Here is a 24,376-nt window from a genome sequence, read left to right as displayed (position 1 = left end):
CCCGGGAGAAGTCAGCTCACCCCTGTTCATCCATGTGGAAACAGGCTTTGAAAGAACAAGCAGGCCAAATTGGTTTCCCACGTTTATTGGAAAAGTGACATACAGCGACAGACTCAGAGAGCTCCTCGGGGTGTTTTGAAGTTCATCCCCACCGTGGGCTGTGTGACCTGCAGGTTGGACAGGCTGCCGAAGTCCTGGAAGACAGCACAGGATCAGTCCCTCAGCACCGCACGCTGCCAGCCCTGCTCCTGCCCTGGCCGCCTGTCTGTGCCCAACCCCACCAAGGGGGAAGGCAGATTCCCCCAGCCTCTCCCAAGAGGAGCAGAAAGGGGAGCGTCGAACACGCTGTGGTAGGAGGAAAGGTGGACCCACATCTTGGGGATACCGGGGACCGGCTTATGGCAGTGTTAATGAGAAGGTGAGAAGGCCACCCTATTCTGGAGACCACTTTTGCAAGCAGCTGGGGAAACTGCTCTTTTCTGGCTGAACTGTCTCAGTTTGGGATAAAGATGGTATCTGCTGCTATCTGACAGGAAGGAGAGCTGTGCAGAGGAAAAGCACAAGCTCCAGCCAGCAAGAGCTGATGGGGCTGGAAGCAGGGGTAGTGGGGGAAGAGGGGAGGGCAGGAAGCACATCCACCCCTGCTAGCACAGCCCAGGGCAAAACAATTCCACCTTTCCCCTTCCACTTTGCAGGCGCCAGGACTCCTAGGAGAGGGAGCGTGTGACAGATAGACCTCTTACCCAGCACTGTGTAGAAACCCCCTCAGGTTTCTGATGAAAAGGGACACAAGAACTCCACTTTCCAGTGTCAGGGTCCCATTTGAGCAAGAGCAGCTTACATGGGGATTAACCCACCGGCAAGTCCCAGAGCGAAGGTTCACTGCCCCCCCGAAGCCAACAGAGCTTGGCCTCCTTGTTGCCCTTGAGCACTGGGACCAACTACCGCCCAGTCACTTGCCCAGAACGTTCATGTCTTCAGCCAACATTATCAAGCCCCTCATTGCACCTACAGCACTGCCAGGGACATCACCGTCAGTCTCGGCACAGCTACAAAAGTCAAAAGCTTTCCCTGCTAGCAGGAGGATGGCTCAGGCTACTCACCAGAAGCTTCAGCATTTCCTTGGTGTCAGGGTCCACTTCAATGATCTCCTGGTCGAGAGCAGAGACCTGGGGACAGAAGAGAGACGGCCGCAGTTTGGAAGTGCCGCACAGAACAGAATCAGGCCCCAGAACCATGTCCGTGCTTGGTTTGATGCTAAGCAGGTCTGCTCTGTCTGGGGGCTCCCCACTCACAGCAAGCCCTGATCCCATCTCCACTGAAAGGGAGCTGCTCGTAAGGGACCGACTCCTTCCTGCAGCTGCTTCCTCCACATTCAGAATTGCCCAGCAATTTTTCCCACATGAACAAGAGCTCACTGGCCACCGTGGGGAAGAGCTCCAGAGCCAGCAACTGTATAAGCCAGGAAGACACTTGCAAACATAGCTCAGGCCACAGAAACATCAGAAGAAACGCTTCTTCCTCAGGAATTCGGGTGCTGGCCACTACCTGTGAAGGGCCTCGCCTGGCACTGAGGTTTTCACTGTTCCTTGCATCACAAGCTCCATCTGCCAGGAAATGCTACAGACACCTACACACTCCAGCTCTCCTGCTGAAACACCGCGAGAGACTACCTTACAGCAGAGAGGTGCTACACGAGGAGCGGTGCCTGTTTTAAGGCAAGTCCCCAACAGCCTTTGAAAGCCTGGTCAGCACCTCCATCCACTCCACACCCACAGGACAGCAACAACCAACACTCTCGAGAGCAGCTGGGGCCAGGTCCTGGGCGCTGGTGGAGGCAGGTTGCGACAGCAGAGTACTCCTCTGCTTTAGCTCAGTCACAGAGCCAGCCAACAACCCCGGCCATCCTGTTTCTGTTGCCATGTCCTGCTGGCTAGCAGGCCCACAGCTGTACTAAATCTCTGTGATTACCACTCAAATTCACACTTACTGAAGAGTTCTGCTACTTCAGTCCTACAGCAAGGATGCATTACTGGTAGTCTGACCGCTGCTGGGCCACAAACAGCGACGCTCAGCAACTGCCCGGGTGCACCTCTCGGCAGTCCCGCACCCCAGGACTTTTCAAAAAGGGCTAGGGATCCGAGGTCTCCTGCTCTGTAACTGCAGTGCAATCTCCCCTTCCTCTCTCAAAACCTCAAATCTTGATCTCTGTGCACTTCTTTCACAAGCAGCTACATACAAAACAGTACTTTTACAAGAAACAATGAATTACCCAGGTTCAACTAACATTGAACTGGCAAGTACCACACAAATGCTTCTTCCCTTTCCTGCTCGGGAAAGGGAGGAATAAGAGCCGTAAGCATCAGGAGCAACTTCTTCCCCCAGAAGTTCATCCTCATCCTGCCTTTGAAATGCAGCTAGAAGGTCACTACGTGAAATACTTGGACAGCCGCCCCAATGGTTTCCTCCAGGCCTCTTACACCCACTTGGGAAACACCTGCAGCTTACTCTGAGACAGCCTCGCAGGTCAGCACAACTATTCTTATGCCTCAACACCCCAAGTTTTAGGGATATATGGAAGAGTATCTGCATGGAGCTGCCAATATTTCACGAGTCATTTCTAGATATGAGGAGTGAGGGAGTCAAACCAAGGCCTGGCTTTAGCGTAGAGCAACGCCTGGTCTCTGTGGAGGGCAGGGTTACTCCATCTTGGGTTAGCACATCCAAGATGATAAAGTGGCGAGAGCATCCCTGAGGGAGATCTCAAAGCGGGGAGGACAGCATCAGCCTGGCTTGCTACGCTGACAAGGCTCCTGTGACAGTCCTAGCATCATATCTATTCTTCCTAGATCCAGGATTTCATCACTGCTAAAATAATCTTCCACATGACCAAACCCTGTGCCAAGCCCTAGCACCAGTGGTTTACAAGAGCTGAAGAGCAGAGGTAGGGCTTGGAACCGACCAGTTATTTTTATGCTGCACAGAAACTAACAGGTTTATCAGAAGCTAAGGAGATCTGGAAAACAGGTGAGAAGCAGCGTGTCTGAAAGCTACAGGGTTTGGGAGGGACGGTACTGAACCCACCAAACACGGGAAACGCTTTCAAAATTCCTCTTCCTGCACTATCAATGATCAGGTCACACACCAGACCTAAATCACTTTCGAATGCAGGTTCAAGATCAAAGACTCAAGCAGGCACTTCTGCAAACGACAAAGACAGCACCCAAGCGGGCAACACTCTGCTTTCCTGGCATCCTTCTACGAGAGCTTGGCATTCTGGCGCTGTTTTACAAACCTGGAGCAGCTCAAGAGATTTTCAACGATCACCTCTCTTTAGTGACACCTACGGTACACCAGTTTTTAGGCCACTCAGAAATATTGTTCTGCATAACATCAAGTTATTTTTTCCTCATTTTAAATCAGAAGAATTGAGGACAGGTATTATCTACCCCTCCCAGCAAACTGGCAATGGAGTCAACACGCAAGAAGTCAGCTGCTCTTGCCAACCCATGCAGCCGAATTTTTGAGGAAAAGCCAGGAGTACCTCAGATACGAGGCCAAAATCTGCCTCCGTCCTCCTCTTCCACCCAAATCCTCCTCACTCACAGTTGTAGCTGAGGTTTTGTTTTAAAGGAGGCTGCTAACAAAAAACCATTACATGTGGGTGTTCTTTAAGGGTGCATTTATCATTCGAGTGATAAGGAGAAAAGATGTCTGAAGACAAGGATGGACAGACCCCACAGTCGCTCTTTGTGGACACAGACGCCTAAGGGAGCTCTCGAGAGCAGCCAGAAACTTACCTCTGGGACATAGTTATCCCTCCTCTCTCTTTCCTCTTCCTGCAGTTTGATGGAGATGCCTCTGACAGGCCCCCTCTGAATACGCTTCATCAGGTGGGTGACATACCTGCAGGAAACGAGCAGAAGACCATCCATCCAGGGCCTGCTTTTCTGACATAACAGCTTCAACCCACGGCGTCAAAGTCTCAGTTTGCCACCCTTGCTCTCTCAAGATTGCAACAGACTTTGTACCGGATTCAGACAGCCAGAAGGGCTCACCTCCAACCCTCCTCCACGGCATGCCAGAGAGGTCAATTCCACGAGCAGGATCCTCCTGACAACCCAGGCGTTATTTCACCGCCTCAGAGTAACGTTAGCGCCAGAAAAGTGTACGAAAGCAACAGGGTCCGGTAGGGATGGGAACGACCCCACCAAACACGGGAAAAGCTTTCGAAATTCTTCTCCCTGCACTATCAATGACCAGGTCACAGACAAGACCAGAATCACTTTCGAATGCAGGTTCTAGCACAAAATGTTAAGTGCTGCTCACAGTCCTGCGAAGAAACTGGACATAAAAAAACCTCTGCGCAGCGACGTCCAACCCTCGGACAGGACACTGCCCTGTTTTTTCCCAGGCTCTCCTAAGAGAGATTCCCTTCCAAATCCTATGTGCGTCTTTTGCGCCGGAGCCTAAGACAATCCTTACAGCTTTCTCAGCGACCAAACGCCATCCTAAGTGCTGTTGCCCTCAAGAAAAAAACGTTTCCAATTCAGCTGCAGAACGACAAGGAAGAAGTTGTCACTGGCCTAACGCAAGGGAGAACATAAGGACTCAGACTTCTGTTATTAAGTACAGCTAAATATCGATTTCACCTGATATCCTGCAGCTAACAGATGCTGGAGAAGCGGTGGAAACATCTTGTAAATCCACCTCAAGCTAGCACGGAAGGCCTGAAAGCCAACCGCAAGACATTTCCAGAACTGAAGCAGCACAGTGGCACAGGAAGAGAACAGGTAAAATTTAAGCTGAAGCATCTCCTCCAAGACCTCCCGCGATACAGCGGCACTCCAGAGATCCTGAAGCAGCTCCAGCGTCTGGGGAGCAGGATGCGGCGACTCGCGTGACGCATACACCCGCGCGTCCACGCAGCACTAACTCCTAACCGCGAGTTTCTCGCGCCCGCCGCGCCGGGCCTGACTTCACCCCATAGGACAGACCCCATCTCGCCCTCCTGGGGAGGTCCCGGGTAAGCCCGGGGGGCCGCCTTACCCCGCAATCTTGTTGCGCAGTTTCTTGCTGGGGATGATGGCGATTTCCTCGCACACCCGCTTGTTTGTGTGGAAGTCGTTCCCCAGCCGGGTGTAGTACTTCTCGATGATCACCCGGGCGGCCTTTTTCACCGTCTTCGTTCGCACGCGTCCCTACAAGGGTGGGGAAAAGGGGTCACGCCACAGCAAAGCGCCCCGCCTTTGAGCAACCCGCCGGCGGGGGAGCCCCCCGCGGCCTGCTGCAACGCGCCCCCCCAGCCCCACGGCAGGGCCCGGCCCCGGCCCTGCAGGCTCGGCACAGCCCCCCGCGCACCGCCGCGGCCCGGTTCTCCCTCGGGCCCGGCCCCGCTCCCTCCCCGGCCCGGCTGCCCCCACCCCGGGCCCAGTTTCCCGCTCCCCGGCCCGGCTCCCCCCCCCCCTTCCCGGCCCGCAGGCCCCGCCGGCCCCCGCTCCCCGCCCGGCCGCAGCCCGCGGCTTCCCCGCCCCGCCGCGCCCCCGCTCGCTGCCCCGGGGCCGGCAGGGCGGCGCGGCCCCCCGGGCGGAGCGGCGGCGGCCGCGGATGGCGGCGGATGGCGGCGGCAGCGCCGGGAGCCGGCCGGGACCCACCATGTTGGCAGCTGCCGCGGAAAGAGAGCGGAGCGGGCGGGGAGGCGGGAGGGGCCGGGCGCGCCGCGCCGCCGCCGCCACAGCGCCGCCCCGCGGCCCGGAGGGCGCCTGCCGCGGCGCGGGGCTCCGGGGGCGGGGCTCCGGGAGGCGTGACGCGCCGCCGGGGGCGGGGCTAGGCTCGGAGGGCGTGGAGTGGGGCTCCGGGGGCGGGGCTAGGCTCGGAGGGCGTGGAGTGGGGCTCCGGGGGCGGGGCTAGGCTCGGAGGGCGTGGCGTGGGGCTCCGGGGGCGGGGCTAGGCTCGGAGGACGTGGTGTGGGGCTCTGGGAGGCGTGACGCGCCGCCGGGGGCGGGGCTGAAAGGGCTCCAGCCGGGCCGCGAGCAGAGCGCGCGAGCAGCTCGGCCTCAGCCGGGAGCCCCGTCCAGGGCTGCGGGCTGCACTGGCAGCCGGCTAAGCGCAGCTCAGCTCAAGGCAGGCAGCAGCAGCAGCGGCTCTGCATAAGCTCTTTGCCCCTTTTGCAGAGGCCTCAAAGCAGCAGAGCAGTCCCCTGACCCAGGAGCCTGGGCTCTTCTCTGCTGCACAAAAGGACTTTTGGCCCCTACACCCACAGCGATGCCAGCAGGCTGCAGCCCCCCTCCAATCCCTCTCCAGGGATATCCACTCCCATCCCTGGGCCCCACATCATGGGCTAAACACCCCTGTGCTGAAGGGAGACAAGAGGCCTGCAGCCTGGGGGCTCCCTGCCCCCTTCCCCCAGCCAACCCATCTCAAGCATCAAATACCTACCAGGGGAAATAGGGTGCCCCATATCAGGGCAGCCCCACACCCCTGTGCATGCATGGGCCATTCCTCCCTTTCTAATTAGCCTCATTAGCTTGCTGCTGTAAATAGAGGAGCTCCAGCTGGAGCCAGGCAGCTTCTGCTGGGTGGTCCCCAGGGTCTGAGCTGAAGGAGCCTTTGGTAATTAGGATCTAAAAATGCATCTCCCATCACAGAAGCTGCCTGTGCTCACACCCCCCTGAGTCACCTACACCAGCCACCAGCTCCCTCTCAAACTCAGCCAGGAGAGGCACAAGCCTGGTGTCAGAGCATCCAGCCCACTGTTTTTAATAGCGGACAAGAGATAACACCAACCTCCCCCCCCCCCCCCCCCAAGTAAAGAGGCATCCTTTCCCCCTGCCACATCCCCCCCGCAGGTAAGACAGCACAACCAGGTTTGCTGCAACGTGTTTATTATGTGCCAAAAACTACACCACAGCTTACTCCACACATCTGTAGGAGAGTGCAGTCTTGCCTGCATATACTACAATGAGGTAGAGACTTCACACACAGCTTCACAAAAACCCACAAAGAGCAGCTGGGATATGCAACAATGCAACATCAGCTCAGCAGGAAAGAGGGAGAAATTATGACACTGGTTCTTTGGCACACAGCTTCCGATAGAGGGGAAAGTAAAAAAAAAAAAACTATAAAGTTCTCAAATCCCAGCAGCATTTCAGTTGACTGCACTGTTACTTCATACGCTTCTTAAACAAAAGGAAAAGTACTTGTCCCCTCTAAGAGAAAGGGCTCCTATGAACCTTCATCTGTCCACCGAAACGCAGCCCTTTTTTAGCTAGTTACAAAAGAAAAGTAAAGTCCTGTGACTTTGTGATTAAAAACCTCTATCAACCCCCCTTAAGTGCAACTTAAAAAAGTGCAACAAACTATTTAAAACTATATACAGCAGCTCAGAGATCGTTTATCCGGTCCAGTTTCAAACCCAAAAATCCTGTCCTTTTCTGTTGCAAACCCCTCGATTTACAACTTCCCACCAGCAGCCCCCAGACACAAATTGCAATAATGTTAAAAGCTGCCAGGAAAGAAAAATCTCTCTTTTCAAACGACTTAAAAACTGTTTAAGAGTGTAAAAAGGAACTGGTAAAAACCCTCGAGCGTAAAATATGAAATATGATTTGGTTTAAATGAAGAGCAAAGTCTCCTTGTTGTTACAGTAAAAAACGCCAGCTGAACATTCAGTTTATGCCGTTCAGATGGGGGTTAAATGAATGGAAAGGCACTGTATGGCAACTGCAAAAAAATGGAGCCAATGAGACCTGCATTATTACCATCAGTATTGCAAGGAATGTAAAAAAGCGCCTTTAATAAATAAAAAACCTAGGTGAAGGCATCTGCATAAACACCTTCTCAACACGTGGCCCTTTTTGCTTCTCGTCAGCAAACTAGGAACCAAAGTCTGGGAACTGCAGAATCGCTTGAGGGGTGCTCCCCCCCTCAAAAAACCCCAAACAAAACCCGACAAAATTCACTGTGCATTAGTGCAGAAACAAAAAGACCAGCAAGTGCAAACGTGAATGTAAGATTTCCCCATTAGTCCTCAGGAAGCGCGTTCCCAGCCTGGGTCTGGCACCAGCAGGCACGCTCGTGCGCTCTCCACTTGGCAGGTTAACAAAAGGACTCTCTCCTGCGCCTGCGGCAGCCCCCGAGCCTCGGCGGCCTCTTTAGCTGGAGTCTCTGTTCTTCTGGTTGCGCATCAGCGGGCGGTGGTGACGCAGGACCTCCATGGAGTGCTGCCAGTGCCAGCAGGAGCGACAAAAGTACTTGAAGCAGATCTGGGGGGAGAGCAGAGGCACACCGCAGGTCAGGACAGGCAACTACTGACCCACTCAAGGCAGGAGGAAGCACCAGCTGCTTTTCCAGCTCAGTGATCCCAGGCCCAGAAGGCTCGACACCAGCACATCAGGGAAGTGGCACCCTCCTCCCCAGTTTCACAGTCCCCGTGACAAACCTATGGCCAGCAAGGCAGAGCTCCGAATGCTGCTTGAGCAGGGGGGAGGCAATTTCAGCAATGCTGCAGGAGGGTGTGTTGCAACCAGGTGGTGTTGATTTTGCAGCACAGCCCTCTCTAAAAGGAGATTTGAAACCTAGAAACTCAGCACTGGCCAGAAGCCTCCCAGGGCCACTTCTAACTGGGGTCTGGGGCTGCTGCACATCTAACCCAAGACACCTGCACAGGGCACACAGGAGCCACAGTACAGCTTCAGTGCTTGCCACACTCCCATTTCCATCTCCCAGTGAGAGGGGAGCATGCTGCAGCTCAATGATCTTCTCTCCATGGAAAGCCACTGGACTCTAGCCAAGCTCCTTCGCCTGCAGCAAGCAGAGGTCAGCCAGAGTCCCCCACGTTGCAGGCAGCCCCAGGACCAACCGCAGGGCGACGGCACTCCAACTTCCAGCTTCAGTGTCACCACTCATAGCAGCAACCTCCCCTCTGGGTCAGCCCATGGGCAGCAGTGTGCAGTAGCAGGCTCCTGCGCTCTGGCACAGCCCCAACAGCCGCCAAGCCACAGCACATCCCTGCTCAAGGTGGAGCAGAAAGTTGCCTCCTGCATCATGGTGAGGACCAGGGCTGCCCTGGAGAGGAGCTTCCCAGGAGGGCAGCACACCCACAGAGAACAAGGGCACACCTGGGGCTCTCACTTAAGAGCCTGCTGGCATGTCATCTTGGCCATCGATGACTCTGCAAGGACAAACAGGCATCCCCAAACACTACAGCAAAGCAGCAAGTGCTGCAGAGAACAGCAGTGCCTGCTCTTCCTTGAAGGAACTGAGGCTCCCACCTCCGACTTAGCACAGATAGCCAGAAGCTGAGCACATCTGGAAGCAGAAAGCATTACCTGGTCTCTGCAGAAGAAAGGGCCTGGCTGAGCACTGCAGACTTGACACATGGAGTCCTCTAGATATGGATCGATCTGAACCTGCAGGGAACCAGGGAGTCAGAGACCTTTGCTGGGGGGCAACTCTCCCAACGGCTCTGAGCAGCTCACTCCCCCCCACAACACAGGGGGGCCTTGAAGGCTAGTGGTGGTCACCTGCACCCATCACAGCCAGCAGAGCAGCAGTTCATCACCACCCTCTGCTTTCAGGGGGGATATTGGGACAGACTACACTGGTCATGGCACCCACAGCAGTACCACCCATCCACACGTGGGACTTCAGCTCCCTGGGCAGCCTCTGCAAAGCCTCTCCCAGCAGCTCCACTCACCTTTTTAGTAAACTTGGTAGTTTTGATTTCCACAAACGCAGCCGTCACTGCCTTCAGATAACTGCGCTGGTTGTTAAAGGTAACACGGCCAGACCCTGGAACAAGCCAGACAATAGTTACACTGACCTGGCACGCTAAGCCAGGAACTGGGGGAGGCTAAGAGCAAGCTGCCATGAGCACCACCCACTTCCCCCCTGCACAGTTTAGCCACCAGCATGGAAGCAGCCAGCAAGCATTTGCTGGGAGACTGTATCCAAGGTCTGTGGGCTTTGCCTGCCTCCTCCCCTATGCAGGAACAAAAGCACAGGAGGCAGCAGAGAGTGTGGAAAGACTTCTTTCTACTGCCTGCACTAGCTCCAGAGGCAGGACAGGCCAGCAGGGTACTGTTGGACAGCCAGGACACCTCTGTCAGGCTGGTTAGGGTGTGCACTTATGGGAGACAGAGCTTTCAGGAGTCCCAGCCATGGCCAGGCAGAGGGGCAGGGCACTGCTGAGGGCAGCACAGCAGCGAGCTCTATGTCTGCACCTGAAATAAGCTGGTGCTGAGACAGCTCAGCAGCTTTTATTTAGAGCCTCCCACTCATCCTGAATTCTTGCATTTTGCATCCTCGCTGCCAGTCAGCAGAGCTCCTGCACCACTCATTTTCAGCCAAATTTTGTTAAGCTATGGGAAAATGTATCTGTGCTTACAAGTTTCCTTCCTTAGCGTAATAAGAGCTTTGGCTGCTACAAGACAGTCTTGCATGCTGGCAGACAGGGCTACAGCCAAATCCATCACTGACAGCCACAGTGTAAGGTGTAAACCTGGAACCTGTTTCACACCTTTCCCTTAGCATCTGCCTCTGCTCAGTCACACAGGACAAGGGGCTGGGGGCCCTTGGTCAGATCCGGTTCAGCCACAGCACACAGACTGCAACTGTGCTCAGGGAGGTCCTTCTTCCAGAAGGGTCAACTCCACCTCCTAGTCTGACCCTCCCAAAAGCAGTCTGGGCAATGGTTTTCTTCGTTGAGCTAGGTCTGCCAGTCTCAAGGACAGTTTTGATATCTTCCTGCATCTACGGGCTACTGGTCAGACACTGTGATTAGTCATACAGCACGCCTTCAGCAGGCTTTCCTCTACATGAGGATCCAACATGAGGCAGGTTCTACATAGTGGTCTTCCCTTAAAAAGCTTACTGCCAAACCAGGGGCAGTGGTCAGCAAGCAAGCCCAGGGTAGCATCTCAGCACATGAGTGTCTTCAACACTGAAGGAAACTAAGGTTCAGTTCAGTTTCCCATTAAATTTGGATTCATACTGCTGCATCTCATTTAAGACAGCTTCAAGGCTAGGAGTGCCAAGCTGCTGCTCAGAGCCAGAGATCTCTCCCACTAGAGGGAGCAATTTGGGCTGTGCAGAAAGCCACCAGAGGTTAAGGTCATGCTCTCAGACCCGACAGAGCCAGCATGGAGCAGCTGCCTCATGGAGCAACTTGGTGTGCTTCATCTGTGGTCAGAGGAGCTAAGAATGTGCCCGTTCTCTAAAGTCTCATATCTCCATTCCCCACCTCTTGGGACTGTCACCCAAAAGCCACTTTGCCGGTTAAGTGTTGCAGTACCACCAGCACATCCTGAACTGAGGTCTGAACTGCATGCTGCTTTGGACACCAAGCCCTGAACAGAAAAGCCCAAGAGCTGTTCAAGAAGAGTTGAGAGCAACAGACAGCTTTACACTGGGGAACACATTTTTCCCACCTGGCAACACACAGGAAGTTCATGGTCTCTTCTGAAGACTGCAGCTTGCTGCAACCTTCCCACAGCCCAAGCCTGTAAAAGCTTGGCTCAGCTCTGTGGGGTTTCTCCATACAGTCCCAATGACCTCAGTGCTGTCCCTTCAGCTACCAGGCTGCTGGGGAAGCACAGGGAAGCAAGCTCCTGTGACACAAACAGTGAGGCACTGCTCAATTCCCCATTGGAAGTCTGTCTCAGCAGAAGACAGGAAGGAGAGGGCTGCTGTCTTGGTCATTACAGGAGGCTGTGCTCATGACCTGCTCATCTCAGACATGCAGCCCTGACTGGGAGACAGGCTTGGAGAGGCTCCATCCTTCCCATGATCTGGAATGCAGTTGGTCTTCCTGGCCTGGAGGTAACAGGGGCCAGGGCAGCCATACTCCTTGGGAGCAGAGGAAGCAGCTGAGCTACAGACCTACTGCCTACAGCTTGTGGTTTCAGTCCCATCAGAAAGGGGGGAAGTGTTTTCAGAGTCATGCTCCTCTACTGCCCCCAGGAAGACCTATGCCCTGAGCAGAGGTGGAAGGGGCATCCTCCCAGGAGGCCCAGTCAGGAGACTCGGGGAAACCTTGCTGCTTTTGCCTCCAGCCACCTTGGAGGCCCGAAGTAACAATACCCTACTGTTCCCTTTGGTTTCCCTTCAGGGACAGGACACTGCCTGCAGGTTCAGATAAGCTGCTCACAGCCCTGCCCTGGGGCTTCTGCTGCCCTATCCCCTCCTGCCCAATAACTGGCACCTCCCCAGCAAGAAAGGCCAGCAGCCAGCAGGTTTGAATTTGCCCCAACAGGCAGCAGTAGCCAGTGCAACAGATCCACAGCTCGCTCTCTGCTCTGGGGATGGAAGAACGGCCAAAGCAGCTTCTAAGGACCATTAACATCTGGCTCTGTGCACAGCACTGAACAGCAGCAGAAGACCCTCCAGCAATGCTTAGACATTAAAAGCTCAAGCTGCTGTAGAATGCTCTAGGACCTTCCAGTTCCCAAGCACATCAGCTCTGCCAGCCCTCCAAGGTTGGTTTTACCTCCTCATAGCCAGACAGTGAGGACCACTGCCTGTGGCTGGACATCTGCTCCCAGAGCAGAGATACACTGCTCTTCCCTCCCGTGGGCTGCTTGTCAAGCAGAGCTTCAGGACACCAGAAAGTCTTGCCCATTGACAAGGGCCAAGCAAAGAGCACTGCTGCAGCCTGCTCATCTCCCCAAAGCACCTCTGGGGCAACCACCGCACTCGGCAGGATCAACACTTACCAATCGGGTACTTGTGCTTGTCCGTGTCAATGCCAGCATAGACCACCCCTCCAAACAGGTCATACATGACAGCTGCCAGGGCCTCTGCATTCAGCATCCCATGCAGAGCCCCCACAAAGACAGTCTTGCTGGGATCAAGCCGCTGCGATGGACTGCGCACAAAGTTGCTGTCTGCCAGCACCCATGGGATCACCTGCACCTGGAACCACACACAACCAGGTCAGCCCACCAACAGCCTGCAGAGGCACATGCTGTGCTGCTCCACAGTGCCTACTCCACCTCAGCAAGGGGGATGCTGCCCCAGGACCCAGCTCCAGACAGACACACAGGGTTCTCTGGATGGCCTGCTGAGCCCTCATTTATGGCCAGAGTTAAGGAGACCCAGGTTGCATTTTCCCTGCTCTCTGAAGCAGGCAGATACTGTAGCATTCCTTGGCTGACAGCAGAAACTCTTCCAAGCCCTCAAGACTTTACCCTCATCTTGCAAATACCCCTTCAATCTAGCTGGTTGGGGTCCCTGTCCAGGGCACTAAAGGTCTGGGGCCCAGCCTTGCCCCAGGCTCCTCGGGAGAGCCAGAGCCTGCTCAGGGGAACATAAAACAAATGCCACACTGCTCTGCCCTCAGCCAAAGTAGAATCCAAAACACTGGTCCCTTGGGGCTGGCAGCCAGAAAACAATTCATGCAAGACTGGATTTTACCTGCCGTCTGCACCTATGTTTACTGCCCAGTCAGACGCCTCCCTGCACAGAAGCCTACTGTTGGAAGAGATCAATGAAACAACACACCCACTGCCAATTTCAGCAGGCGCTTTCATCTGCTAGACCACTGATATAGGGCCCTGAAGAGGAGAAACTTTTGCCAGAGCTAAATCACCAAGTGTGAGAGTGCTGCCAATAGCACTCCAGACAGCTCTCTTGGTGTCTGGCGTGCAATTAGTTTGTGCCTGCCTAGATAAGAGCTGAATCTCAATTCTTTAACTCTACAAACCTGTGCAGCTGTACCTGGATCTATAGCTAAGGCCCCTGCTTACTAGAATGCCAATTCTAGTAAGACAGGCCTGTCTGCTCCTTCGGCAGCCTCAGCACCTCCAGAACACAGTTCAGCAAGCCAAGGCTGTGCTAGGGAGCAGCTGCAGTTACTGCTGTGGATCCAAAGTATCTGCCTGCGGTAAGCATGAAAGCCATTCATTCTGCAAGCAGACAAGGTCTAAAAAAGAACCAGAAGGGATCCAAATCTTTCCTCCACAAGCAAAGGTATGCAGAACTAAGCATGAAGCAGTAAAATCTCTATTCCTGTCCTCATTTTCAAGTAACTGAAGCAGTTCAGGTGCATGGAGTACAGAAAGGGCAGTGTTTATCACAGATCCAGGAGCTCAAGCCAGGAGGTCACAATTCCTTATACAAATACAAGCTCTTGCAAAGTACAAAACAGTAAGTTAATAGCAAGGAAAAACCACAGCTCTGCTGCCTCCCTCCTTGCCTGTGTCAGGCCCTGCTCCATGAAAATATCAATTAAAGATGGCCAAGAGCCAGCTTTGACTTCTGCTGCTCTGCTTTAGCACTCCTTTCCTGGAGCAGAGTAACACTGCGCACCCCCCTCTTCTCCAAGGATCTCACCAGGACCTCTTGCTGTCATCTGTAGAGCCAGTCTTAAGGTTAATATAAGGTTAATCACAGCACTCTATTTAACACCAAAGGATCCCTGCTGCAGAGCCTTGCCTCAACACATTAGTAGCAGCAAAGGGGTAGCCATACCAGCTCTCATTTAAGGCCTACTACAGACAAGGGACATATTCCAGGCATGTCTTCCCCAGATGACAATTTTATTGACCACAGACTGTCCCTGGGCCTGGGTCTAGGGGTGTCAAAAGCACATTTGACATCAGTCTGCTCTGAGCCAGGAGGGCTGAGGGGACCTGATGAGTCTGCTCACCTCTTTGCAGCGCATCCTGCGGCTGGACATCTTGAAGTAGTATTCACTGAGGCCATCAGGACTCAGCAGGTCCTGGGAGCATGCCTGGAGCAGAGCACGCACAGATTTCTCCGACTCAAACACCAGGTAAACATATCCTTCAGAGGTGAAGGGAAGGAAACGGTTAGAACAGCAGCAGAGGAGAAAGACCACCCCAGTTTGCAAACAGCCTCAAAAAATCACTTGGATACCGAAGCATCTGCTCTGCATCTCCCTTGCTTTCCCCAACCTCTTTTAGCAGAAGGCTGATTTTTTTCATGCAATACTGCCCCTGCTAGAGCAGACTCTACGTAAAAGATCTGCCTATGATGCACCGATTCTGGTCAAACTGCCAAAGAGCCCAAATTTTCACCACAGCACAAGACTGCCCCTCTGTCCAGCCAGCCATCAGGGGCAAGTTACCCATGTTCAATGCAGTTTGGGCCACTGCCTCCCATGTGCAGGGAGATAGGGTTACACAGATTAATACAGCCACATCTAGACACGAAGAGTGGACACAATCAGCCTGGCCACAGCATGGTCTGCAGGAGAACAGGCTCTGCTTCATACGTAGGATATCTCAAGTCCAAAGCTTGAAACTCCAAGCCCTAAACCACTTCCATAAGTGCCGCACACTCTACCCGACATTACTTTGGTGACTGAACTAGGCCGTTAGGCACCCACCAAGCCTACGAACCAGTTACCAAGTTCACTATACTGTAAACTCATTACTGCTTATACAACACATCACCCAGCCATTTCAGACAGGATTATGCCACAGGGGCTGTTCAACTCACCAGTGCTCAGAGCCTGCCAGCTTGCTGTGAACGCACATCTGTATTTACTGCTTGTGCTTTACACCAAGGATGCACATGCCCTGGATGCTTACACTGGCAGCAGTGACTAGCAGCTATCACCCAGAACAAGCCAGCCCCGCGATGGGCTTCAGAAGCGATCAGGGATTTTTCTCCTGTGCTTCTGCCCAACGCCGCGCTAGGCAGGTAGGGATGCCAGGTTAGAGGTGACAGTGCAGTGCAACCCTGGTGCTGACCCAAGTGCAAGTTGGACATTTACCCTAGAGTGCTCTGTACCATCCAGTCACCAGCATGCAGCCGTACCATCCCAGCATCCGTGCTGTAACATAGCATGGGAAAAAAGTAACCCTACCGTGTCGCTATTACCTTTAGGCATATTACCTTTGGGAGGGCAGCGTGGGTGTTTGCCATCCTTACCAGGCCACTCCACACTCAGTGAGCCAAACACACGGAAGGTGTTGATCAGTCCAGCTATATACAGAGGGAAAGAAGTCAGTGATCCACAAAATGCTTCTTCCTCAAGTCCCCGCAGCCACCTCTACACAGGGCTCGCTACAAGGCCCAAGCAGAAAGCAAGCTGGACACCATGGCAGGGTGCAACAGTTCACTGCTGAAGCAGGCAACTCCACACATTGGCAGCTCCAGTGGGATGAACACACAGCTCTTTCGGCAGAGCCTTTAATTCCCTGCCTATCCCCCACACTGCTGCAGAGCTGCCAGGGAGGTCGAAAGCCCTTCTGGTGTCAAAACCCGAGGCCCACACTCGGTGCAGGCTGCCAGGCCAGGGCTGCTCACCTTCCGTAATGTCCCAGGGGACGCCTCCTAGAAACACCTTGCAGGAGTAGACGGGGTTCTTGTAGTTCCGGGGAGGCAGCTGCCCGCTCCAGGTGCAGGTTGCTTCATTCACAGCTTGGACAGATGCAAACAACACTTCAGAGGACTGTTTACTTCTTTCCCACTCTCCTGCTGTTCTCCAAGCCATCTTGTACAACTACAGGCTCAGAGCTACAGCAGTAATAGGCACTTTCCCTGACAACCCTTTCCTCTGCTAGCAGGTAGACCCAAAACCAGGCTTACCAGAGGAGAACTACCACAATTCAGGTCCAGTCACATCTGCAGATGCCACCTGCCTCTCCTCCCACAAGGGCAAGGCAGCCATCACACACTGTAGTCTGCCAAGACCCACCATCCAACTTACCTGCTGCTTGCCTATGAAGCCTGGCTTCTCTTTCGATACTGAAAGGGTCCTCTGGAGAGTCCAGGAGATCCCAGGAAGGCCATGCAGATGCTCCAGGCCATCTTTTAGACGTACTAGCTGGGGAGGAAGTTACTGCAGCCAGAGCAGTTTGATCTTGATCCAGCCGTGACCCCACTCCCATCTTTAGGGGGTCCCTTGACACTCCGCTGAGGGGCAGGAAGGGCAGAGGTGGGGAGATGCGAAGGCTCGACTGCAAGAGAAAGTCCACATTAGAGCCTGGTCTTCAGATGGGAGGAGGCAACACTGGAGATCAGGTACCACTCCTGGACCCTACCTGCAACCGGGCTAGGCAAAGAGGCTCTTGGGGACATCCCATTCTGCTGAGACCCTAACAGCTGGTACAGGCAGGAAAGCACTTGCCTCAACTGTCCCAGCAGCCTGGAGCAGGTGCCGGTGGGACCGCACAGCTCCCCCGCATAGGCCTGCCCTGCAGCTGCTTCCCACTGAAGCTCTGCTGAGTTATCAGCAGTGGGGATTAAGCAAGAGGCACCTCACACAACAGGGCAGAGCCAACTGCCCTGCATAGCCTCAAGCAAGGCAACTTCCACCCCCAGGGAGCACCAACTCCACCAGCAGGAGCCCCATGTTCTGCTTCAGGCCCCACTCTGGAGCAGCCTGGGCTTCCCCAGCAGCACCCACAGAGCTCTGCCACAGTCAGCTGGTTCTCACCACTCTGCACAGCAGCTCCATGGCTTGCGTGACTAGGATGTGAACTCAGCTGGCTGCACTAACCTGACTGCTCTCAGGCTTAACATGGCTGTCCTTGGGCAGAAGGATTCAAAGCATGAATTAATAAAACAGCAGGGATGCAAGACACTTTGCACAGCTTAAAGTGCTAATCACCCTGCAGATCCAGCTGGATGCTGCTGCAGCACAGCCACCCACACTGAGGCCGTGCTGGGGAAGGTCTGATCCCCGCCAAGCAAGGCTAACAAAGCACTGCTGCCCTGCACCACCTGCCAGAGCCCTAGAGGCTGCACTGTTGCTAACAGCACCCACTTTTGCAATCCCACTTCTCCAGGGCAGATCTTATAAGCAAGAATTAAGCTAGCCACGTCCTTCGTGCCCATCCCAAAGCACAGGATAAGGCCGCAACCAAACTGCGGCAGAACAAGGTGCAGCAAGGCCTGGTTTTAACTTCAGCTCCTCAGGATGGGAGGGAAGCTGTGCAGGACACTGAGGGCTGTGCTGCTACATGGCGAGGAACAGAGCTGGCCAGAGCCAGGCTGCCCTGCTGGCATACCCAGAGCTGCAGCTCACACTGCAGTATAGACCCAGCTGCACAGACCAGGTCAGCAAGGCAGACACTCTCCTCACGTGCTTGCTTCCAAATTTAGCAATGCTTCAGGGAACACAAGCAGGCTAGACCCAGTTCGCTCCAGAAGAAACAGCCCTGAGATGAAGTGCAGTCAGCAAGTGGGAAGGGCAATGAAAGGCAAAGACTGGAGCTCTTGAGAGGCCCAGGCTGGCATCTGGAGGCAGCTGGGCTGATGAGCCACCTTGCTGCTGGAAGCAGGACCCATCAGCCCACCAAATACCAGCTCAAGCACTCAGACCCTCCAGCAGCTACCTTAACCCACTAGGGCTGCAAGCACAAGTCGAAAGCTGAAAAATTGTTTAGAAGAGAAACAGGCATATTGCTAATCTGCACTGAAGGACGGACTGCATAAGTAGCCCCTTCTTCCAAACTCTGGGCTCCAGGAGAGAGCCTCCCTGTGACAGTCTAGACATGACAGCTCCCTCACTTCAGCACTCTCTTCTCAAGCCAGCAGGGTTGCAGCTTGCAGCTCAGCACAACTATGCTGCACTCTCTAGAAACACAGCACAGTGCCAGGAACCACAGGTTCCCAGGCTGCAGAGAGCAGGTACGAGATCCAAACTTACAATCAAGTCTGAGAGGTGGTCAGAGCCCGAGCTGAACCCACTGGTGTCTGAGTCAGAGGGGCTGCTGGAGCGGGAGTCCAGGAGGGAGCGGGAGTCCAGGCGGGAGTTCCTCAGCGTCGGTGTGGAAAATTTTTCTGACAGGTCTGAACCAATGGGGTCTAGAGGCAGGAAACCCAGAGGGGGCTTCCCCAGGACATTGCCGAGAGGGTTACTCAACATGCTGAGAACTGGAAGACAGAAACAGCTTGTCAGTGCTACAGCATGCCACATCTCCTTCCATCCCTCCCATCTCACTGCAGAACCTCCTTGTCAGCCCACATACAGCTAGGCCAGGAGACAGCACATCTGGCAGGTACCAACTCCCTGGACTGCTCTGGAGAGGCTGCATGTTCTTTGCCATCGCTTGCAGCAAAGCATGCCACACAGCCAGCCTCCTCTGAGTCAACAGTAGAGGCCTGGTATGGCATACAAATGCAAGGGCTGGTTATTCTCCCAAGGCAGTAATCCAACAGGAGACCCCCCCCCCCCCATCTAGGAGCAGAACCAGGCACCCCACGTCCTGGCTACAGGCCTCAGGTTGTCCACAGAGCAGCTTCAAAACAGGTCCCCTGACCTGGCCCAGGCCATTATGCTTGTATTTCTTGCTGCTGGTACTAGAGCAAGCTGGGACCCAACAGGGCAACTCACTGCACAGCCTCAGCAAGGGTGGCACATGCCGACTGTACCCACAGCCAGCACAAGCTGCATGCACCCATGGCCAGGCAGAGAAGAACAAGGCCTGACCTGAAACAGGTGTCTGCAGACTTGGAGGTGGGATGGTGCCTGTGTCAGCCTTGACATGAGCTGGCTACAGGGTGCCAGCGATGCGCCAGTCTAGCCTGCTGACAAAGGAGACGCTTCGCAGTGTGCGCTGTCCCCAGTACGTGTTCACAGGCTTGTCTGGTCAGGCCTTTGCCTAAGAGCTGACAGACAAGTATGCACCAGACTGCTTCTCACATAGCAGCAGGTTTTCCTCCCACTGAGGAGTATCAAGGCATGCAAATTCCTCTCTACCCACAGAGCCCCCCAGCAGAGCAGCAGGTATCCAGGGGCCAGGAAACACTTGTCCCACTGTGTGGGTCAGCGGTCTTAGGCCAGCTACCCACCCAGAACAGAGCAAACAAGACATGTTCAGCCACGTAGGATCCCACGGGGGTACGACACCAGCCAGCTCTATGCAAGGGAGGCAATTCTCAGCAAGCTGAATGTGTCCCCAAACCAACTGAAAAGAGCAGAGCATTTAAAAACAGTTTTAATTATTCAGAGGCTGCAAAACAAGGCAGCTTACCCTGAAGCTTTCAGTTTTCAGCAAAGTCTGGGATCCACTTGATATCCTTAGCCACACCTGATCTGGATCAGCTAGGACCAAAAGGTTTTAAGCTCAGGCTTTCAACAGCTCTTGTACAGAGACGGCTATGACCGTCCAAAACACTGCCCCAAATGGATGAGCAGCACAAGCTGAAGTGTACTATGATCAATACACAGCAGTGCCGACTCAGTGCCAACTCTAGAGAGAGCTGTAGAGCACGCCTGAAGTGAAGTGCTAGGATGTGTGTCCCAAGACAGTGTTACCCAGTAGCATACCTGCTGAAAAGCTGGCATCTCCAGTCCTTCCTAGATTACGCAGCCACAAAATGCCACCAAAACCCCCCTACAGGTACAGATGGGGTCCTTAATCTGAAGCAGCTACCTCTGAATCCGAGGCAGAGCTCATCTGTAGGGCACTGTTAGCTATACTCACAACATCTTCCCAGAGCACTGGCTATTTCCATTTGTAGACCCTCATCCCTGGAAGTTTCCCCAGCAGAGCTGCAGACCCCTCACTTTCCACATCTCAGCTGTGGCACAGGACTAAGAACTCAGCTCACCTGACTACTCTGAAAGGTCACTTGGAAAGGGACCATCTGCAGGTAAGGTCACAGGGATCACTCCTGCCTTCTGAACAGGAGGAGTTCAGCTCCCCAGGCAGCAGCTCTTGTACTTACACCCAAAACAGCCGAGCAGACAAACCCCATAGTTGCAGGAAACCTTGCTGGCCCAGAAGTACTTACTGTCAGCAGAGCTCGACCAGCAGCAGCCTCGCTAGCAGTGGCAGGGGCCGAGGGAAAGCTGCCGCAGACAGCTCAAGACAGGGAGGAGACTGTTCCCTCTAGTCACAGCACAGAGCAGGACAGACCATCTCCCAGCCTATGCAAGCTGCGCTACGCTGGTTTGCTGACTTCTCTGAAGCCACGTGGTATGTTTAAAAATACAGCCGGTGCATTGTTCAAGGGAGACAGCTGAATTTGTTAAACAGACTCAAAAATCTGATTAGTCACTAAACAGTACAAGAGTCAAAGCAAAGCAGCTGATCCATGGCCCAAGCCTCACAGCTGGCAAACACTCCGGTGCTGCCCCCCTCTTCTCCGCCATGGAGAACAGCAGGTTTGCAACACTGGCCAGCAAGGAGCACCACGCTGAACCTGTGCGCAGTGGCATTCCTAGAGGTCCAGAGCAGCAGATACTGGACAGATTGCTACTGGCAATGCTGTCCTAAACCTCACCTTGGTTAAAGGGCTGTCTTTGGAGGTGCAAAGCCAGAATTTGATTCATGTTGTATTAGCAGGGGTTCAGGGGCTCAACAGGAACCCCCTCAAGGATCTTTCAGGCATCTAACTGTTCTGCCCCATTTCTTTGGCACCTCTCTGCCACCACACTGACTTTTTCCTGCCCTCCACTTACACACTTACCCCCCAGGACTGCTTAGCTATCTCCTCAGCTAGAAGACCTATAGGGCAGCACCAGCTCATTCAAGTAGCAGGACTACAGTCCTTTCAGAGGATCCAAAAGCCTGGAGCACTTGAGTTCTAGCACCTACCACCAAGCACAATCCTTCTGACTGTAACTGATCCACTCCTAACTTGCCCTGGACCCAGTCCTGGAAGTGCCGACATCCTGCTGCTAACGCAGATGGATTTTTATCCCCTCAAGACCTTTTTTGATAGGCCTTCCCAGACAGTGCTCAACTACTAGCTCCACAGGCTATGCTAAGCTTGTGACAGACCCCCACATCATCCCACTGGGTCCTAGAGCTGGACTCAGCCCAGTCTCACACCTAGACCCACTCACAGGGACAGCAGAAGGCAAAGCTGCAGGCCATCCTCAGCATTTCCTTCATGCTTGCTTAGCGATCAGGTTGCATCCCTTGAAGCCAGCCTTCACAGGTAGCTTAGGAAAACACTAAGCACTGAAGAGACCAAACCTTGTTTCTCAACCCCCCCCACCTCCAGCAGCAGAGCACCCAAGGGCTGTCTGCTCTAGCTCTCTGCCTGCAGAGTTGTGCACCGAACCTCCTTGGGGTACAGCCTCAGCACACAAGATCCTTCCAAAGGGCTGCCAACTGAAAAAAAGCCTCCTCTGTTTGAATCGCCTTCATTTGGGCTACCCAATATAAACATGGTTATTACAGGGAAGTTTGTCTCCTCTCCCAAATAGGCTGTCTGCAGAAGAGAAAGTTAACTTGCAGCTGATGCATATGCAAGATGCATCAGCAATTTCCAGTGTCAAGAGCATCTGTCAAGAGCATCCCTAAAGATGCAGAAGTTGAGCCAGGACAGCGGATATCAAGCAACTATCCAGATTAAAAGGAAAAACTAAGTGCAAGCATCTAAGTATTTTTCACATCTAAGGGAGTAGTTTTAACTTCAGCATCAAACTTGACTCCCATTCATTAGTACTCCAGCAGCCTGGTGCCCAGAGCACAGTAGCTTGCAGAAAGCTTCTCAAACTTTTCAGGCCTCTGCTCAGAGCCGCAAGAGAGGCGCACGCCAACTCTCCTTTGCAGGGGACAGCAAAAAAAAGGTAGCTTTTAATAGAAACTCAGCTTTGACTTTTGACTCATTGCTGCAACTTTAACAACCAAATTCGGAGCCAGCATGCTCCATCTTCAAGCACATCAGCCAAACACTGATAGATTTAAGAGCTCTACAGAGCAGTCTTGATACCAACGTGGCACTCTTCCAGAGAGCGGCTGCTCAGGTCGCTCTCTGGAGAGAAAGAGCATCTTAAGAACCAGTCCTGCTCCTTATTTGAGCCTTTCCTAGTAAAGACTATCAGGACACTACTGCTGAAATACACCCTCTTAATTCCTGCACCATCCTGGGGCCTTTAGAGATACCAAGAGCACATGCAAGCATTGCACCCACCACATCCAGGCCACACACTTCACAGAAGCGCACAAGTACACATGGGGAGCACCCACAGCTGTAGCTTCACAGGGCAGCTAGTTTTATCCTGTTCTGCAGACTCAAATTCATCTTTTAACACTATCAGCCACTGCAAGCTATCTTGCTTAACACATACATGCCCTGATGAAGCGGGTCTGTTCGAGACTGGGTAAGCTGTTCAGTGGGCACCCTGGAAAAGGGACACCAACCACCAGACACCAAACTCCCAGTACAAACCAGCCTTAGAACAGGTTATTTTCCCTGTATACGCCATTTAGGCTTGCAACTTAAGATTTTCAGCACCTGCTTTTGGCACTTAGAGTAAAGTTTTCTTCCTTTAGTACTAGGATTCACAGCCTTGAAAAAAACCTTCCTAGTATCAGCAATTTTGACCAAACCCACTTCACAAAAAAAGGGCCTGAAGATGGGCCCTCAACAGCCCAGCTTACTTCTGCTGAGAGCTTAGAGAAGGCTCTGGGTAAATAAACCCCCTTACCACTATACTGATCACAAATGATGCTTTACTGCCACAAGGAAAACATTAAGATAAACTCAGTGGATGCTCTGTCTGATGTTCTAGTTCTTAGTCACAGCTAGACAAGATTCAAGAAGCTCTGCCACCATTAAGCTGCCCTCTAACAAGTATTTCTGTTTCAGCTTCTCCATCTGCAAAAGACCATCCAGCAAAACAAGCCAACAGCACATTCAACAGCTCCGAGTCCCATTCCTATGCCCTTTGCTCATTTGTGCACCAGCTCTAGCCAAGTTATCCAGAACTTGGGTCTGCTATGAGCTAAGACTCATGTTTCAGCTGCCCAGATCTTCCCGCTCAAGGCCTTTCCCCACACCACAAGAACATTAGTGAAACCTTCCCCACAGCAGGAAAAAAAAAATAGTATTTGCCAGGGGGTGGCACACTTCACTCTCGGCCTCTTCACAAGAGAAGAGGCACATGTAGCTGTGCATGCACACAACAAACTCCCATGGAGCTAAGCAGAGTGCCAGGCCCTAGATTCTTACATTACAAGCAGTGTCTGGCACCTGCAGGTTTAATGTGTGTGCAGTTCAGACACTGCATTTGGCAGTGGCACCAAGTGCCAGATGAGCACATGCACACACTTTTTGAAGTCATGCTCAGAATACGTATTTGGGCCTTTGAAAGCTCGCTGCAGGGCTGAAGAAAGGCTATTTAAGGGAGACCGGAGCTTGCATAAGCAGGTCAGCAATGCCGAGCTGGAGAGTCACTATTTGCAGGCTGACACCAGCAGCAAGGTTAGACAAAGGGACATTTCAGCCTCTTGAGCAGAGACACCAGAAGTTTGTCTACTAGGAGATTACTCAGCACTGGAGAAAGGGCAGACTGTCCAAACCTCCCCCCTCCAAAACCTGCTGTTCCACCTTGATCTCCTTGCACAGGCACAGGGGAAGAGATCAGCAGGGAAACTGCTACCAGGACAAGTGGGGCAGAAGAGACAGCTTTTAGAGAGCTGCAGCACTTCTGCTTCCACTT

At 53.5% G+C, this 24,376-nt stretch overlaps 2 protein-coding genes and 2 non-coding genes across 10 annotated transcripts in view; all 4 read right to left on the bottom strand.

The window, feature by feature from the left end:
* Positions 1 to 69: 69 nt before the first annotated feature.
* Positions 70 to 5,775, bottom strand: RPS17 (ribosomal protein S17). Its single transcript, XM_068958763.1, has 5 exons — positions 5,655 to 5,775; positions 5,050 to 5,201; positions 3,801 to 3,906; positions 1,104 to 1,169; positions 70 to 194 (listed from the first exon to the last, which is right to left on the bottom strand). The coding sequence occupies exons 1-5, from the start codon at positions 5,655 to 5,657 to the stop codon at positions 114 to 116; spliced, it is 408 nt and encodes a 135-aa protein (XP_068814864.1). The 5' UTR covers positions 5,658 to 5,775; the 3' UTR covers positions 70 to 113.
* Positions 3,041 to 3,173, bottom strand: LOC138068947 (small nucleolar RNA SNORA71). Its single transcript, XR_011143839.1, has one exon. It is a non-coding gene; the product is annotated as a small nucleolar RNA SNORA71 (small nucleolar RNA).
* On the bottom strand, positions 4,168 to 4,300 carry LOC138068952 (small nucleolar RNA SNORA71). The gene has a single exon (XR_011143845.1). It is a non-coding gene; the product is annotated as a small nucleolar RNA SNORA71 (small nucleolar RNA).
* A 1,100-nt stretch (positions 5,776 to 6,875) lies between the features above and the next one.
* Positions 6,876 to 24,376, bottom strand: part of CPEB1 (cytoplasmic polyadenylation element binding protein 1) — a 48,642-nt gene continuing 31,141 nt past the window's right edge. For 5 of the 7 annotated variants that reach the window (XM_068958644.1, XM_068958642.1, XM_009666986.2 and 2 more), the window contains 9 exons: positions 18,623 to 18,849; positions 16,679 to 16,928; positions 16,276 to 16,389; positions 15,847 to 15,951; positions 14,648 to 14,784; positions 12,714 to 12,912; positions 9,698 to 9,792; positions 9,330 to 9,410; positions 6,876 to 8,264 (listed from right to left, as the gene is read on the bottom strand). In XM_068958644.1, coding sequence (XP_068814745.1) covers positions 8,154 to 8,264; positions 9,330 to 9,410; positions 9,698 to 9,792; positions 12,714 to 12,912; positions 14,648 to 14,784; positions 15,847 to 15,951; positions 16,276 to 16,389; positions 16,679 to 16,928; positions 18,623 to 18,849 — 1,319 coding nt within the window. In that variant the 3' untranslated portion in view covers positions 6,876 to 8,153. The remainder of the gene's footprint in view (positions 8,265 to 9,329; positions 9,411 to 9,697; positions 9,793 to 12,713; positions 12,913 to 14,647; positions 14,785 to 15,846; positions 15,952 to 16,275; positions 16,390 to 16,678; positions 16,929 to 18,622; positions 18,850 to 24,376) is intronic. The other 2 variants (XM_068958645.1, XM_009666987.2) reach the window with 1 other exon arrangement.

Source organism: Struthio camelus, chromosome 12 (genome assembly GCF_040807025.1).
Source record: "Struthio camelus isolate bStrCam1 chromosome 12, bStrCam1.hap1, whole genome shotgun sequence".
Taxonomy (NCBI): domain Eukaryota; kingdom Metazoa; phylum Chordata; class Aves; order Struthioniformes; family Struthionidae; genus Struthio; species Struthio camelus.
Note: the sequence above shows the minus strand (reverse complement) of the source record. Positions and strands in the feature narration are given on the sequence as shown.

Coding starts and splice junctions, on each gene's coding strand:
- RPS17 (XM_068958763.1), bottom strand. Junction 1,170..3,800: donor GGGATAACTATGTCCCAGAG/GTAAGTTTCTGG, acceptor TTCTGTCCCCAG/GTCTCTGCTCTCGACCAGGA. Junction 195..1,103: donor AGGAAATGCTGAAGCTTCTG/GTGAGTAGCCTG, acceptor GCTGTCTTCCAG/GACTTCGGCAGCCTGTCCAA.